At 36.4% G+C, this 14,781-nt stretch overlaps 1 protein-coding gene across 12 annotated transcripts; it reads right to left on the bottom strand.

Moving 5' to 3' along the window:
* Positions 1–6,782: 6,782 nt before the first annotated feature.
* Positions 6,783–9,791, bottom strand: LOC133732315 (sodium/hydrogen exchanger 2-like). 12 transcript variants are annotated; one of them, XR_009857045.1, is made up of 8 exons: positions 9,458–9,791; positions 8,924–9,259; positions 8,764–8,827; positions 8,447–8,495; positions 8,004–8,050; positions 7,492–7,558; positions 7,142–7,269; positions 6,820–7,009 (listed from the first exon to the last, which is right to left on the bottom strand). XR_009857045.1 is itself a non-coding variant. In XM_062159843.1 (6 exons), exons 2-5 carry the CDS (start codon positions 8,391–8,393, stop codon positions 7,153–7,155), a joined length of 249 nt encoding a protein of 82 aa, XP_062015827.1. In that variant the 5' UTR covers positions 8,394–8,446; positions 8,543–8,757; the 3' UTR covers positions 6,783–7,009; positions 7,142–7,152. The 12 variants fall into 12 exon arrangements, 3 of the variants coding, with proteins under 3 accessions (XP_062015827.1, XP_062015826.1, XP_062015828.1); XR_009857041.1 differs by having other exon boundaries at positions 6,783–7,009; positions 8,004–8,495; XR_009857042.1 differs by having other exon boundaries at positions 6,783–7,009; positions 7,142–7,558.
* Between the last annotated feature and the right edge of the window lie 4,990 nt (positions 9,792–14,781).

Raw genomic sequence — 14,781 nt, 5'->3', positions numbered from 1 at the left:
TGTTCTTGATGTGTGTTGTATGATTAGATCTTGTGGTTGATGTGTTTTGTTGTTGCATCATGTAGATGTAACAAATGGTATCAGAGCTTAGGAATTTCATAAAACACATATCATGCGTTTTGTTTTAGAAAACCATACTGTGAAATTATTTTCTGGAAAATAAAATATATTTTCTATTTATTGTAAAGCAGGCATTAAATATTGTTTAACCCGTTTTTGGTATTATTAATCCAACTCATTAAGTAAATAGGCCCAAAACCCGAGTCCAAAATTTATATATTATTTAAAGTATTACCGTTAGAACATAACGGTCACTTATGCTTTAGGGATCGGATTGAGTAGGGCTTACTGAGATTGAATTCTCAGTTATGGGATTCAAGACCCCTCTTTAGAATCGATTGGATCATATGGAAAGGGTTGAAATTGTTGCTTGTTTTCTTTTTGCTTCCGCTATAAAATAATTGTTGCAGCGCTGTAGCAGAGGCCAAGGTATGTTCATTGGAAATCCCAGAACTTGTATTTCAATTTCTGCATATGGAAAGGGTTGTCATATGAATTACTGTTTAGCATATGGAAAGGGTTGTCATAATCATATTTGGAATGATTGATCATGCATATTGAAGAAATTCTGCATATATGGTTGAATGTCTCACTGTGATCGTGTGATGAAAAGTGTGGAATTGAGAATGATATGATTACTGTGATAGTATTATTTGATGATTTTGATTGAGTATTGTTTGTTTTAAGTATGCTATGGTTTTTAGTTAACAATTAGAAATATATCTCCCAACATAAAATCTGCAGTATTGTTATTCTCAAGGCATAAATTAATAAGTTCATACAGAAACTGAGCATATGGTTATTAATTCTAGTTTTGGTATTCTTGTAAGATTGTATTGGTCATTTTGCACAAAGCAAGTTTTCATTATCACTCTTCAAGGATTTTAAGTTTTAACAAAACTGGAACTTGTGTTTATGCATTTAAAATTGCACTTATATTTTGTCTTCCAAAGAAGTTGTTCACTGTGTAATTTTGAATGCAGAACAGTATCATATGTAAACACAATTATCTATTGAGATACCTTGAAGCTTTTCTTGTCCAAAGATATAGACTGATTCATCGAATGACAGATTTTTGTTAAATACAGTGTGATAATTAAGAACTTTAGAATGTTAAGTTTTATGCCACAAAGGTGTTACTTGATATTGTTTCAGTTATGGGGTTTTATAAAAACTAATCATGTATCTGCATAAATTAAAGCTCATGACTATTTTTGAATTTTATGTTTTTTGCTTTATTTTGGTTGTGTTATTCAAATACATGATTTTGTTTTAAAGATTAACACACAGATAAAAGTTTTATTGCAGAAATCTTATTTTCTTTATTTTTCTGTTTTTTTAATTAGGTCTAAATGTGGTCACTATAGGCCAAATTCAGTTGCTTAATGGATGGAATTATAAGAAGTGGAGAAACCAAGTTGAATTTTATCTGTCTATGCATCAAAACATGGATCTTTGCTTGATTGAGGAACAACCATTAGAGCTAGACACTGAGAGCACAGAAGAAGATAGGAAATATTATAAGGAGTGGTATAGCGCCAACAGGAAAGCTAAAAATGTGATAAGAACCTCCATGTCTGACACAGTTAGGGGTTCAATCATTGAGCCAGAGCTTGCCATGGATTTCCTAGAGGCCATAGGAGATAAATACCAGGAAAGTGACAAAGCTGAGGCTGCTAGGCTATCCAAAAGATTTAATGAGCTGGAGTTTTCAGGAAAAGGAAGTGTGAGGGAGCACATTATGGAGCTTATTGACCTCAACTCGAGGCTGAGGGATTTAGACATGGGAGTTAAAGACTCTCAGGTTGTGCATGTGGCACTTCAGTCACTGCCTAACACCTACAGTAACCTGAGAACCTCCTACCATGCCCAAGAGTCTAACTGGGATTTGAACAAGTTGATTTCTATCTGTGTAGTAGAGGAAGAGAGAATTAGAAAAGAAGGCAAACCAACTACTGCAGTCAACCTAGTTGAGAAGCCTAAATGGAAGAAAAAGAACCAACTTAAGGCCAAGAAGACTACCACCACTAAAGTACCTGGCAAACCTGCAGAACATATATAAAGCTGAGAAACCTTTTAAGTTTAAGTGCTATTTTTGCAAGAAAATAGGGCACATGAAGAGAGATTGCAGTGGTTTCAAGGCTTGGATGATAAAGAAGGGTGAGTCTTTTCCAAATTCTGTCTTTTCTCTAGAAGTTAATTTTGTTAATATAGCATCTCACTCTTACTGGTTAGACTCAGGCTCACCTATACACATTACAAATTCCTTGCAGGGTTTAACAAACAGGAGGACACCAAAGAATAGTGAGGTCCAAGTCTGTGTGGGGAATGGTTCGAGAGTAGCAGTTAAGGCCATTGGGACTCTGAAGATTGATTTAGGCTTAGGAAATTTTCTTTTTCTAGATAGTGTTTATTATATTCCTTCCTTGAAAAGGAATTTGATTTCAGTAGGTCTTTTAGTTAAGATTGGTTGCAAACTCATTATTGATTTCAGTGGAATAAAGTTGTTTCAGGGTTCAAATTATCTTGGCTGTGGTGTGTTTATGCATGATTATTTGAAATTAAATTGTTCTGTTGCTCAACAGGAGATTATGTTGATTGAAAATAATCAAAACACTATTAAGAATAACACTGTCACAGGTACAAAAAGAACATTGTTCAATAATTGCAAATATATGGCATAGAAGATTAGGACATATATCTAAAGAAAGACTGAAAACACTCGAGAAAAACAAAATTTTACCTGCATTGGATTATACTGATTTAAATGACTGCATTGAGTGTTTTAAAGGAAAATTGACAAACTGCAGAAAGAAAAAGGCCTTAAGAAGTAAAAACCTATTAGAACTAATACATACAGACATATGTGGTCCATTTAAACACAAAACTATCTGTGGAAATTTTTACTTCATCACATTCATAGACGATTTTTCCAGGTACTGCTATATCTATTTACTATCAGAAAAGTCACAAGCTCTAGATGCATTCAAAATTTATAAAAATGAAGTTGAATTGCAGCTAGAGAATAAAATTAAGTTAGTGAGATCTGATAGGGGAGGGGAGTTCTATGGAAAACACACTGAAGCAGGCCAACAAAAGGGTCCTTTTGCACTATATTTACAGGAAAATGGCATTAAGGCTCAGTATACAACTCCCTATAATCCTACACAAAATGGAGTAGCAGAGAGGAAAAATAGGACATTATTCAACATGGTGAGAAGTATGATGTGCACTATAGGTCTACCTATATTTTTATGGGGTGAAGCTCTTATGACTGCAAATTATATTTGCAATAGATCACCTAGTAAATCAGTAGACAAAACACCTTTTGAGTTATGGTGTGGAAGGCAACCTAGCTTGCATCACTGCCATGTGTGGGGATGCAAGGCTGAGGCAAAGTTGCCAAATGCACAGACACAGAAGCTTGAATCCAAAACGGTCAGTTGCCATTTTATTGGCTACTGTGAGAAATCTAAAGGCTATAGGTTCTATGCAGCTCAAAATTTCACCAGAACTTTTGAAACTCATCAAGCAAAATTTTTGGATGAAGGTTACAGTAATACTAATTTTGAAGACTTATCTTTAGAGTTAGAAGAAATTACTGAAAACGAAAATTTACAGAATATCTTGCCTTTAATTCAGTCAAATAATGCAGATAATGCAGATTTAGAAACTCAAAGCCAAAATCAAGTTTTAGAAGAACCAGTAGTCTTAGAACCTCATGTAGATGAACCTATGAATGATGTCCATTTAGAAAATAACCCTGCAGAAGAACAAATTCCACCTCAGCCTAGGAGATCTCAAAGAGAGAGAAGACCAGTGTATGGAGAAGATAGTGATTTTGTAGTATACCTGCAAGAAACTGATATCCTAGGTGAAGATAATGATCCTTCAAGCTTCAAGCAAGCTATTGAGAGTCATGAAGTTGAAGAATGGCAGAAAGCCATGAAGGCTGAGATCGAGTCAATGAAGCAAAATTCAGTATGGGAACTAGTCAGACCAAACCTAAACCAAAAACCAATAGGCTGCAAGTGGGTGTTTAAGACAAAGAGAGATGCAAATGGTAATATAGAAAGGCATAAAGCCAGGCTAGTAGCTAAGGGTTTCACACAAAAAGAAGGCATAGACTATACAGAAACTTTCTCTCCAGTTTCAACTAAAGACTCATTTAGGATTATAATGGCTTTAGTAGCTCATTATAATATGGAACTGCATCAAATGGATGTGAAAACAGCTTTTTTGAATGGAGAGTTAGAAGAGGTCATATATATGCAACAACCTGAAGGTTTTGTGAAAACAGGAAAAGAAGATCATGTATGCAGACTGAAAAGATCAATTTATGGACTTAAGCAGGCTTCTAGACAATGGTATAAGAAGTTTGATTCAGTGATTTCATCTTTTGGCTTTTCAGAAAATATTGTAGATGAATGTGTATACATTAAGACAGTTGGGAAAAATTTTATTTTTCTTATACTGTATGTGGATGATATTCTTTTAGCTAGCACTGACATTAAATTGCTTAAAGATACTAAAGCTTTTCTGTCTAAACATTTCGACATGAAAGATTTGGGTGAGGCATCCTATGTTTTAGGAATTGAGATTAAGAGAGACAGGGCACAAGGCTTATTAGGCTTATCTCAACACAATTACATCACAAAAGTGTTAAAGAGATTTGGAATGGAGTCTTGTGCATCAGGTGATGCTCCTATGACCAAAGGTGACAAACTGTCTAAAAACAAAATTTCTAAAAATGGGGGGAAGATGTCTGATATGGAAAGCAAGCCTTATGCTAGGTTAATTGGTAGCCTAATGTATGCACAGGTCTGCACTAGACCTGATTTATCATTTGCAGTTGGGATTTTATCTAGGTTTCAGTCTAATCCTAGTCATGAGCACTGGGTTGCAGGAAAGAAAGTACTTAGATATTTGCAGAAAACTAAATCTCACATGTTGGTTTACAGACAAGTTAAGAAGCTTGAACTTGTTGGCTATACTGATTCAGATTTTGCAGGCCATTATCCGGATTCTAAAAAGTCCACATCTGGTTATGTCTTCATGCTTGCAGGAGGGGCTGTTGCATGGAAAACCATGAAACAGTCATTAATTTCAACCTCCACCATGCAAGCTGAGTTTATAGCCATTTATGAAGGAGTCTGTGAAGGCTTGTGGATCAAAAATTTCTTAATGCATACTAAAGTGTTAAATTCAATTGTTTCAGATGCATTGAAAATATTTTGTGATAATGAGGCTGCAGTATTTTTTGGTAAAAACAGTAAAAGGTCCAATAACTCTAAACACATAGACTTAAAATTCTATAGTGTTAGAGAAAGAGTGAAACATGGTGAGATAAATGTTTTGAACATCAATACCGAGTCACAGCTTGCAGATCCTTTTACTAAAGCATTATCAGTTACAAGTTTTCAGAAGCATACCAAGAACATGGGAATTCTATCTGATTTGGAGGCTTGAGTTCAGTGGGAGCCACCTTTTAATTTTTAGAATTTATTTTGTATAATAGGATTCTTGTTTTAGTCATTATCGGTTTTGGTTTTTGCTTGTAATTTTGATACTGCAGTTTCTGAATAAATGAGGTATTTCATATATGTGTTCTTTTGGTTTTAGCATTACTTTAATTTTTGCAGTCTTGCAAATTACAGTTTTTGAACTTTAATATATCAGTGTGTGTTATCAAGTGAACTTTTTTGCATTGAGGAATTTTGCAGCTTCAGTTTCAGTTTTCAGTTAAGCAAATACCAGTTCACTAGTGTTTCAGTTTTTGCTGTTAAGATTTTGAGTTGTCAAAATCATTCTGTTGGACTATGAGCATTGGATTTTGCAGGTAGATATACTTGTCCAAATTTTGCTCTTGTTATCACCTTGAGCTTATGTGATTGCAGAAATTCGTGTTAGTGATCTTTAATCAACCTGGTTATTTAATCATAGTTGGTTTGAGGTTCTGCATTATTTTCTGCAAATTGACCAAGCTGAATGAGTAATGAGTAGTTATGTATTTCAGTGCACACTTTAGTTTGTTATTTATATCTAGTTATTGGTTCAGTTGTTAAGCAAACAGACAATGTTAGTCCAAGTGGGAGATTGTTGGAAAAATATGGACTTAACATTATCTGATATGCATTGAGGTTAAACAATCACTACCAGAAAAATGGTCTTTTACGGCCCACATTGAGCGCCGTAAATGACAAATTACGGCACACAAAAATGCGCCGTAAATGGACATGCCGTAAAAGACAAACCTCTTTTACGGCGTGTTTCCAGAACGCCGTAAAAGACCTCACGAGCGCGCCGTGAAAGATATAAAAGAGCGCTAGGGTTTGAGAAATTCTTAATTTCGATTTTGAAACATTAAAGCGCGCCGTAAATGACCAATGAGTGCGCCGTAATTGATCACATAAGCACGCTGTAAAAGACAAAAATGAGCGCCATAAAAAAGTTTTAAAGATTTTTTATTTCGATTTTCAAATTGGAAAGCACGCCGTAATTGATATCTAAAGCACGCCGTAAGTGATATCTGAAGCACGCCGTAATTAATTAACAAGCTTGTCGTGATTGATTAACAAGCACGCCGTAAATGTGGTCGTAAGGATATATTTAAGACACGTAACATTTGCACTGATTTTTTTTTCCCTGTAAATGTTGTGATACCATTTCAAAATCGAAATAAATCTATACAATTTATTGAGATAAAAAGAGAGATAACAAACTGCAAATTAGAAAATGTAAATTATATGCCAACAACAATTGAGTATTGTACAAAAACAACTTAACTAAACCAACATATCATCACCATGCTAAAATCTAAAACATTCTAGATTAACAGAGAGCATCTTAGATTTCCATTGTCTCTGTTAATTGCACGAGATAAATATATAGTGAACCATCTTGTGGCCTTTTAAACATCTTCGTATTTATGCTTGATGCCAACTTTTACCTGCATAACCAAAACAAACAGAGAGAGCAATGAAATCTAGTCTGTCATATTTGTTTTTCATTCAAGGAAAACATATACAGCTAAAATTCTAATTTAGCAATTAATGTATCATAAGCAAAAAGAAGCAATTACCTCCGAAATGGCTAATTCACTTTGATGTACTTGATAGGCCATGCAATCATACTTCCTGTGGATGCATAAAGTTTACTAAACTCGCTTATGGAGTAAAGTATCAACATTACTCCATGCTTATGACAACTCTACACAGTAAAGTCAGTAAACCAGAATGTGTCACAATCACAACACCCCACAAAGATTGGAACATGCACAAAAGCAAATGAAAAAGATAAGTGAAAAGCTGCAAACAAACAAATTTATTAAGTCATAAATCAGTTCCTTTGTAATAATCTTCTTCATTCACTTAAAACCTTCATAATTAAGGTCCAAGTAGTTGTAGTTATCCATATTCTGTTTTAGGGTACCTCAGCCAACATGTATGACAAATAAGCCATAAGCATCATGAGAGCAACTTCACCATCTGTAGAATGCCTGTTGCCAAGAGAATCATAAATTCATAATGTCAGGGAAATTGGTTAAGTATAGTTCCACAGTACAAGTCTTTCCATCTAATTGCTATTCAAATTTGCTAACTACGTAGATGGTCATAATTTAATAAACTTAGCTTTTGCTTAAATTTATAATAAGCGCAAGAACACATATGCCATTATAATTTTAGCAGATTTTAATCTTGCTGATGTCAAGTAAAAACCAAAAACTATAATGGTAAATGTAAGTGCATACGCTGAGCTTAATTATCTTCTATAAATTCATTTTCTTCCTATTCTTTGTATATGTATTTCTATTACAATAAAAAATCTATCTCATTCACTGGACCATAAGTGACTACTAGTCCTGGAATATATATTGTTTATACATACAGAAATGAATGCAGCACCAAATAATGGGTCAACATTCCAGAAGTGTTCCCTCATACCTTCTAAAGTAGAGTGTTTTAATGATATAAGCGCTTATAAGACCAGCCTGAAACATAGTAACGAAGCAAGTTAGAACATCCCAAACTTAGTAACAAGCGCTCAATTTTCTCCCAATCATATAATTACAGATTAAGCATATGGATATTGCACATATGTGAAGGTTCATGGTATTTATTCTAACATATTATCAATCCAAACCATCTTTTATGCAAAATCCACCAAATTAATAATCCAGACAGAAAGTGAAAACATGATGGCATGAAGTCTTTTAAAAGAACATTTTCTTAGGAATAACACAGTTTTTGTTATCCAGTCTATATTATTAGTCATTTTGTGTTATGTAGGACAGTTACTTCAATAAGTAATATGACCTTGATAATCTTCACCATGGTAAAATAGCAGACTAGTAGAAACCAAGCACCCACATAGAGCAATTACTTACCTGCAGTGTCCCATAATCCAAAGGTTAACTGTGCTTCCATCCACCACCACTTTAACAATTAAAAAATATGTCATAAATCAATGAAACAAACTCAACTGATTAGTTATATATGAATCATGATGAAATTAACACCATGCTTCTTACAGTGGGGAAGGTAATGTTGGTATAAGAGATTAGCATGCAAGTTTTTCCAATAGTTCCATCACAACATTAAAGAATCAATCAGTCACCTCTACTAAAGCTCCAATCAAAAAGTCATTGTAGCCATAGTATGAGCCCAAACATATAAAACATAAACTAGTGGAGATACAACTTACTCTCTTTTAACCTCCCCTGAAGGTGTGAAAGATCAGGAGGTTGATGCGCCTCTTGTTCAAGTTCCTATATCATTAGGAAAAAGTCGTTGAAAAGTTAAGCAGGAATGAAAACTAATACTTATCAATTAATATTCCAATAAGTCATGTGAAAGAAGCAAACCTGGTCAGTTGGTAATCTGAACTCATCAGATTCATCCTTGATATTTAATTCCAGTTCCTTTCTACCTTCTTCTTGGGCTTCTTTGGAATTTTAGCGGTGAAAGGCTCCTTCTTTTGCTTCGTCTTGGGCAAAATTCAACAAAACCATTACAAAATCACCACAAACAAGATAAATAAAGCTTCAGAATCCGAATTAAAAAGAACCGCAAGCACAAAGTTTTGAAAAGTCAAACCTAAAAGAGTAAGAGAGAGTTGGAGAAAGCACCGGACTGCTCAATCGGGAATAGTTCAAGATGGGATGGGTTTCGACGGCATAGAAACTGTATAATCACAAACCCTGTAAACCCATAAAGAAAACCGAATCAAAATTAGATCTTGAGCTCTAAATAGACCCAAATGAAATCCACCCAAATCGAATGAAATTCGCACGGTACCAAATTACAATCAAAGATCAACACAATCGATATGCATGAAAGAGGAGAGACAACTGGCGATAGCAAAAAACATGGAAAATCAGAAATAACAGAGAGGTTACCATAGATCTGAACACAATATGAAGTATCTCGAGATCCAACTCTAATAGAGAGAGCCCTGCCACATATCTGAAAATGATGTCGGAGCGCTGCTACAGATAACGCAGAATGGACGTCGGCATGTATAGAGAGAGAGAGAGGCAGAGCTGCGGTGAATAGAGATGTGTGAACCGAGTCCTACTCCAGATCTAACAGAAACCCAAACTTCCTGGAGAGGAACATCCCGTCCGGTAACTCTCATTGGAGTAGGCAAGGTCGCAAGGATAAGATGAGAGAGAGAGAGAGATCTAGGATGAGAACATTACAAGAAGAGGGAAGTTTAATTGTTAGCGGGCTCTTAAAATTTTGTGACAATTATGGCGCTCTTCAAAAACACGCCTTAAAAGATTAGAAACATATGTCTTTTACAGCACACATATAAAGCACGCCGTAAAAGACTTTTCTATCATTTACGGCGCATATGAGAAATACGCCGTAAAAGATCAGAAAAGAAAGTCTTTTACGGCTCACAAAAACGTATGCCGTAAATATAATTTGTCATTTACGGCACACACGGAAAGCACGCCGTAAATGACCAGAAAGAGAATTCTTTTACGGCACATAAAAAAACACGCCGTAAATGAGACTCTTTTACGGCGCACATGATATGCACGCCGTAATTTGCGCGCCGTAAAAGACCAATTTTCTAGTAGTGAATTGAGTTAACTAAACATGAATAACAAGAAGTACATAGTTATGACTCTAATTCCGGTTATCTATTTGGGTGTATATCTCCTAGTAGAAGTAGGGAACTCATTAGCAAATTAACCTGATTAGCATTAAGTGTTGTGATAGAATTAAGCCTCTCTAAGTAATAGACATTCAGTCGGTTTTAGACTCCTTATGGGATGAGTCTAACTCGTGGTTTTGGCCAATATAAAGAGGGAGCAAAGTCCCTGTATTCATCACCAGTTGTTAAGCATTTGTTCAGCCCCATTCTGAAGCTTTTGGTGTTGACATACAGAAGACTCTTCTGCTCCAGTTCTGCTGCTATTCATTCTCGTTTCCAGTTGCTCAAGATGTCTAACCTTGGTCAAGTTGTTTCTGTAGGGATCCAGAGCGTCATTGATCCAGGTGGAGTCCTAGTGCAGCTAGGAAAGCTATTCTGCAGATTATGTGATTGTTATGCAGCTAGTTTATTGTTCTTGATGTGTGTTGTATGATTAGATCTTGTGGTTGATGTGTTTTGTTGTTGCATCATGTAGATTTAACATTTCATTCAAATTCACTCTCTCTACAACGTAGTGGTGGTACATTTCAGTATTTATGCATTAGATCAATTTACCACTTGTTAGAGAAACAAACCATATGATTCTCCTCCATTGAATACATAGGCTGTTTTGATACTGCTATAATTGCATATCAGTTTTGAACTTTTGTTATAGCTGTGAATAGAGTTTAATGGTTGAGTTGTAACAGCAGTACCTTACTGCTATATATGAGTACATTTGTAAACATCAATCCATCAAAACATTACTTTCTACACCACTTTCGATTCAAGGGTTGGTAACCTTAGTTCTTTACCATATTATTTCTAGGCTTAAGATTCTTCTTAGTGACTCTTGACTGTTAACTTCAAAAGAAGTCTTCTAGCCAGTTTATGCCACCGAGTGAGTTTCCCTCTTTTTAGTACATTATGTGTCATGTTGTTTGGTACTTTGGTGCATGGTTTTTCTGGTTACCGTTCCTTACTTTATTTATAACACCTAAAACGAAAGAAGAAAAAAACACCTTCAATACTTATAACACACTCTCCTCTGGCTTCTACAGTTTTCAACTTGATACTCTTCAAACAATCAATGAAACTTAAATTGGCTGCCGTCCCTTATTCCAGACATTTCAAGGAGATTTAACAAAACCTACTCATAATTATCAACATCACCAGTTTTTCCTTGCATATTCTCATAGCTGCTGCAGGGTACTAGCTGTCTATTTACATGATTTTCTCTGTGCTGTAATGAGTGAGTGTTTCGGTGACATTATTCTCTTTGCATTTAGGCCCTCTTTAAAGAAGCTAAGGCAGATGAAATGCGTCTTGGCATTTGCTCTAGAACAGTAGAAGCAAGGATGTTGTTGAGCGCATGACAAGTCCCAATAATATGTCAAATGCAATGGTATGGCCAAGGAAGCCCTTGATACTGCTATAGATAATCAAAATAGAAAGCTTGACATCATTCCTAGACAGCATACTGCTGAATGGAAGAGGCAGGCTCATTTTTTTTTTTCTCCTTTACCTTGCAATTAGAAACTTTAACGATTACAATTAAAGAACATAAGCTGTATTTCTTATCAAATCAAGGTTAGTCAAACTTTCTATTTAGTGGTGATGCTGCCCCAACTACATGTGCTGTGTCTGTTGTACACGAAAACATTTCTGAAGCTTTTAGGATCTATTCGAAAAATCTGGAAAATATGGAAGAAGTGATATTGTAAGGTAAGCTTGAGCTTTTCACTTACTATTCATACCTTGCACTTCTCACAACCACCGTCTTTTGTGAAATTTGAAAAGCTGATTTTTGAGTAATTGGATGCATTTAAGGGAATATTGTTTTAGGACACGGTAAACATTTTTCAGATAACCAAGTATTAATGCAATTTTTGAGAGTTGGAATACATGATACATGACTGAAAAGTTTACTATGAGTGATAATGTTCAAACAAAGGTAAATCATGAATGACTTTGGATATATTACATTCAACTTCTTCCCGTTTAGCAGTTATCAAAATCGATCTAATGGCATCTGAAGTATAAATTTCAACAGTGTTAACAGCACTTTTATACCAACATGCAATAGGAGAAGATAAAAAAGGTAATGAATGCTGCTGCTGGTTACGAACAAAAGGTCACTGAGAAGTACCAAAGAGCTAATACCATTAAACTTGAATCCCTTGAGAAGGAAAAACCGTCTCTTGAAGAGGCAAGCCAACTTACGGAAGCGCATATATCGAGCAAGAAACAAGATTGAATTTCAATTATTGTACAACTCAGAATGTATGCTAATATAAAAATGAAATGATGAAAGTTTTCCCTTTCATAACTTGTAGTACCTTCCATAAGTTGAATAATGATGCTAATATATATACTAGATCTGTTCATTGTGCGTTTTCGGTGTTTTACAAGGAATTTGCATTTTTCTACAAAGTGCCAACTGTTTGAGATGAATTACAGGACTCATACTATTCTTCTATTTTATATGTTAGCATAAAATAGAGAGAGAGAGAGAGGGAATTTGAGAAGGAAATAGAGAGGGAGGGTTTCTGTGGCTCTGATTTGTTAGGTAGGGAGGATGAGGAGAGGCTTCGAGGCAACGAGACGGGCTTCTCCCACGAAGAGCTTAGCACTCGTGCGTAGGTTTGAATTTCATAATCGAAAGTGTTGTCGTTTTGACCTCATATCTCTGTCGTTTTATACCCTCGTATATAGGGCTGTCAATTCTGACACGACCCGATAACATGACTCGAAAAAGCGGGTCGGCCGTGGGTCAACCCGTCATGACCCATTTAATAAATAGGTTGGTCACGAGTCAACCCGCCAACACGAAGTGAACCCGTATAACTCGATTATGCTATACTTCTTGAAATTTTGGACGTTGGGAGTATTTGATCATAAGATTAGACAATTTGAAATATTGTGCTTTATAATTATTGGATTTAATTATTTATGAGTTACATATAATTATTTATATTCATCGTCTTGTAGAGTTTTTAGCAAATTTAATCAATTTGTGCATTTTTTTAGTTAAATGGGTCGCATTGTAACCCTTAAATGGGTCATTGTGTCTAACACGACACGACATATTTATTAAATGGGTTAAGCGGGTTGAAATAAATTTTTGACACAATTATTAAATGGGTTGGGTTTGGGTCTGTCTCTTGCGACACGACAAATACCTTGACCCGACACGACCCATTGACAACCCTACTCGTATAGTCTCACTCACATTTGCATTTTTTTTTTTTTGAGAGTAATTGTCAACCATTTTATTAATAATAATAAGAAAAATTACAACTTATAGATGTAGAAACTACATCAACATATAAAATAACAGGAGCAAAACTAGATGCAACAAAGCATAGGAAATAAAACCTAGCAAGGATAGTAGATGATGCAATTAAGCATTTGATGAGGCACCGAATAGAATCCGGGCTATGTAAAACAGTACCAATAGTATGGTCGACCATACTTCCACGCAAAGATATACGTCGAATAGAGGGTAACCTCCTATCAAGGTAACTGGTGGTAGTGTGACCGACCGTGCCTACTCCACGCAAAATAATACGTCGAATAGATAGCAATCTTCTACCTAAGTAGCCAAACAACCATATCCAATATGCATTTAAAGAAATGGCCAATAAGAAGTCTCCTGGATTCCAAACGCGAACCCAAACAGCAGCTAGCGTACACCCCACTAGCAAAGCCCCAAACAGAAATCCATCTAGAGCAAACCATACTGCCAACGGCCCAGGCCCATAGGACCATCGCTGGGGCACCCAAATCAAACCGGACCCCGACCCTACCCACAGCTCCGCCCGCCGGAGGAGAACCATCGCTGCCTCCTTTGTTCGACGCCTTATATTTATAAGGATTAAATACTTGTTACTCCTCAAACTTTTCCCTGAAAAACAATTTAGTCCCTCGCCTTTCAAATTAAACTGGATAGTCCTTATTCTTTCTAATTCTTACACAATAGGTCCAAAATAGGTCTAAAATGACTATTATACCCCTGAGATCTTTTTTTTTCTCTCTTTTTTTTTTCTGGTTCTCTCTCTCTCGAAGTTCGTATCCATTCAATCCGTCGCACTCACTACCACTCTGCAACTCTTGGTGGGCCCCCTCCACCCCTCATTGAAGCTCTGCCGCCACAATTCCATCTCCACCTTCGTTGTCGTCCCCCTAAGCTTAGCCACCTCTCCTCCTCCTCATCCTCCACCACACCCACCAATAAGCCCCGCCAGAACTACAGCTTCCCAACCTAAAACTCCTCCTCCTCCTCGTCCTCTCCCCCAATCCCTCCACTGATTCCTCCTCCCCCAACCATGCCTTCCCTGTCGTCCACCACTTCCTCTCCTCCCAAGAAATCGCCGCCACCCTCTCCCTCCTCTCCCCCTCCCGCAAATGCAAGCGGGCCCGTCTCGACTCCTCCGAGCCCACTCCCCCAGCCCAACTCGGCCTCTATCTCCCTCGCACTCCCGACTCCTTCAAGACCTATTTCCGAATGACCTCCTCAACCTTCAAGTGGCTCTGCTCCTTGCTCGAGCCCTTACTCGAGTGCAGGGACCCGATTGG

The sequence above is a fragment of the Rosa rugosa genome, chromosome 2 (genome assembly GCF_958449725.1).
Source record: "Rosa rugosa chromosome 2, drRosRugo1.1, whole genome shotgun sequence".
NCBI lineage: Eukaryota > Viridiplantae > Streptophyta > Magnoliopsida > Rosales > Rosaceae > Rosa > Rosa rugosa.
Note: the sequence above shows the minus strand (reverse complement) of the source record. Positions and strands in the feature narration are given on the sequence as shown.

Excerpts from the sequence above, each read along its gene's own strand:
- LOC133732315 (XM_062159844.1), bottom strand. Across the intron at positions 7,559-8,003 it reads AAAACACTCTACTTTAGAAG|GCATTCTACAGATGGTGAAG; the intron begins GTATGAGGGAAC and ends TCTTGGCAACAG. Across the intron at positions 7,270-7,491 it reads TGTCATACATGTTGGCTGAG|AGTTGTCATAAGCATGGAGT; the intron begins GTACCCTAAAAC and ends TTTACTGTGTAG.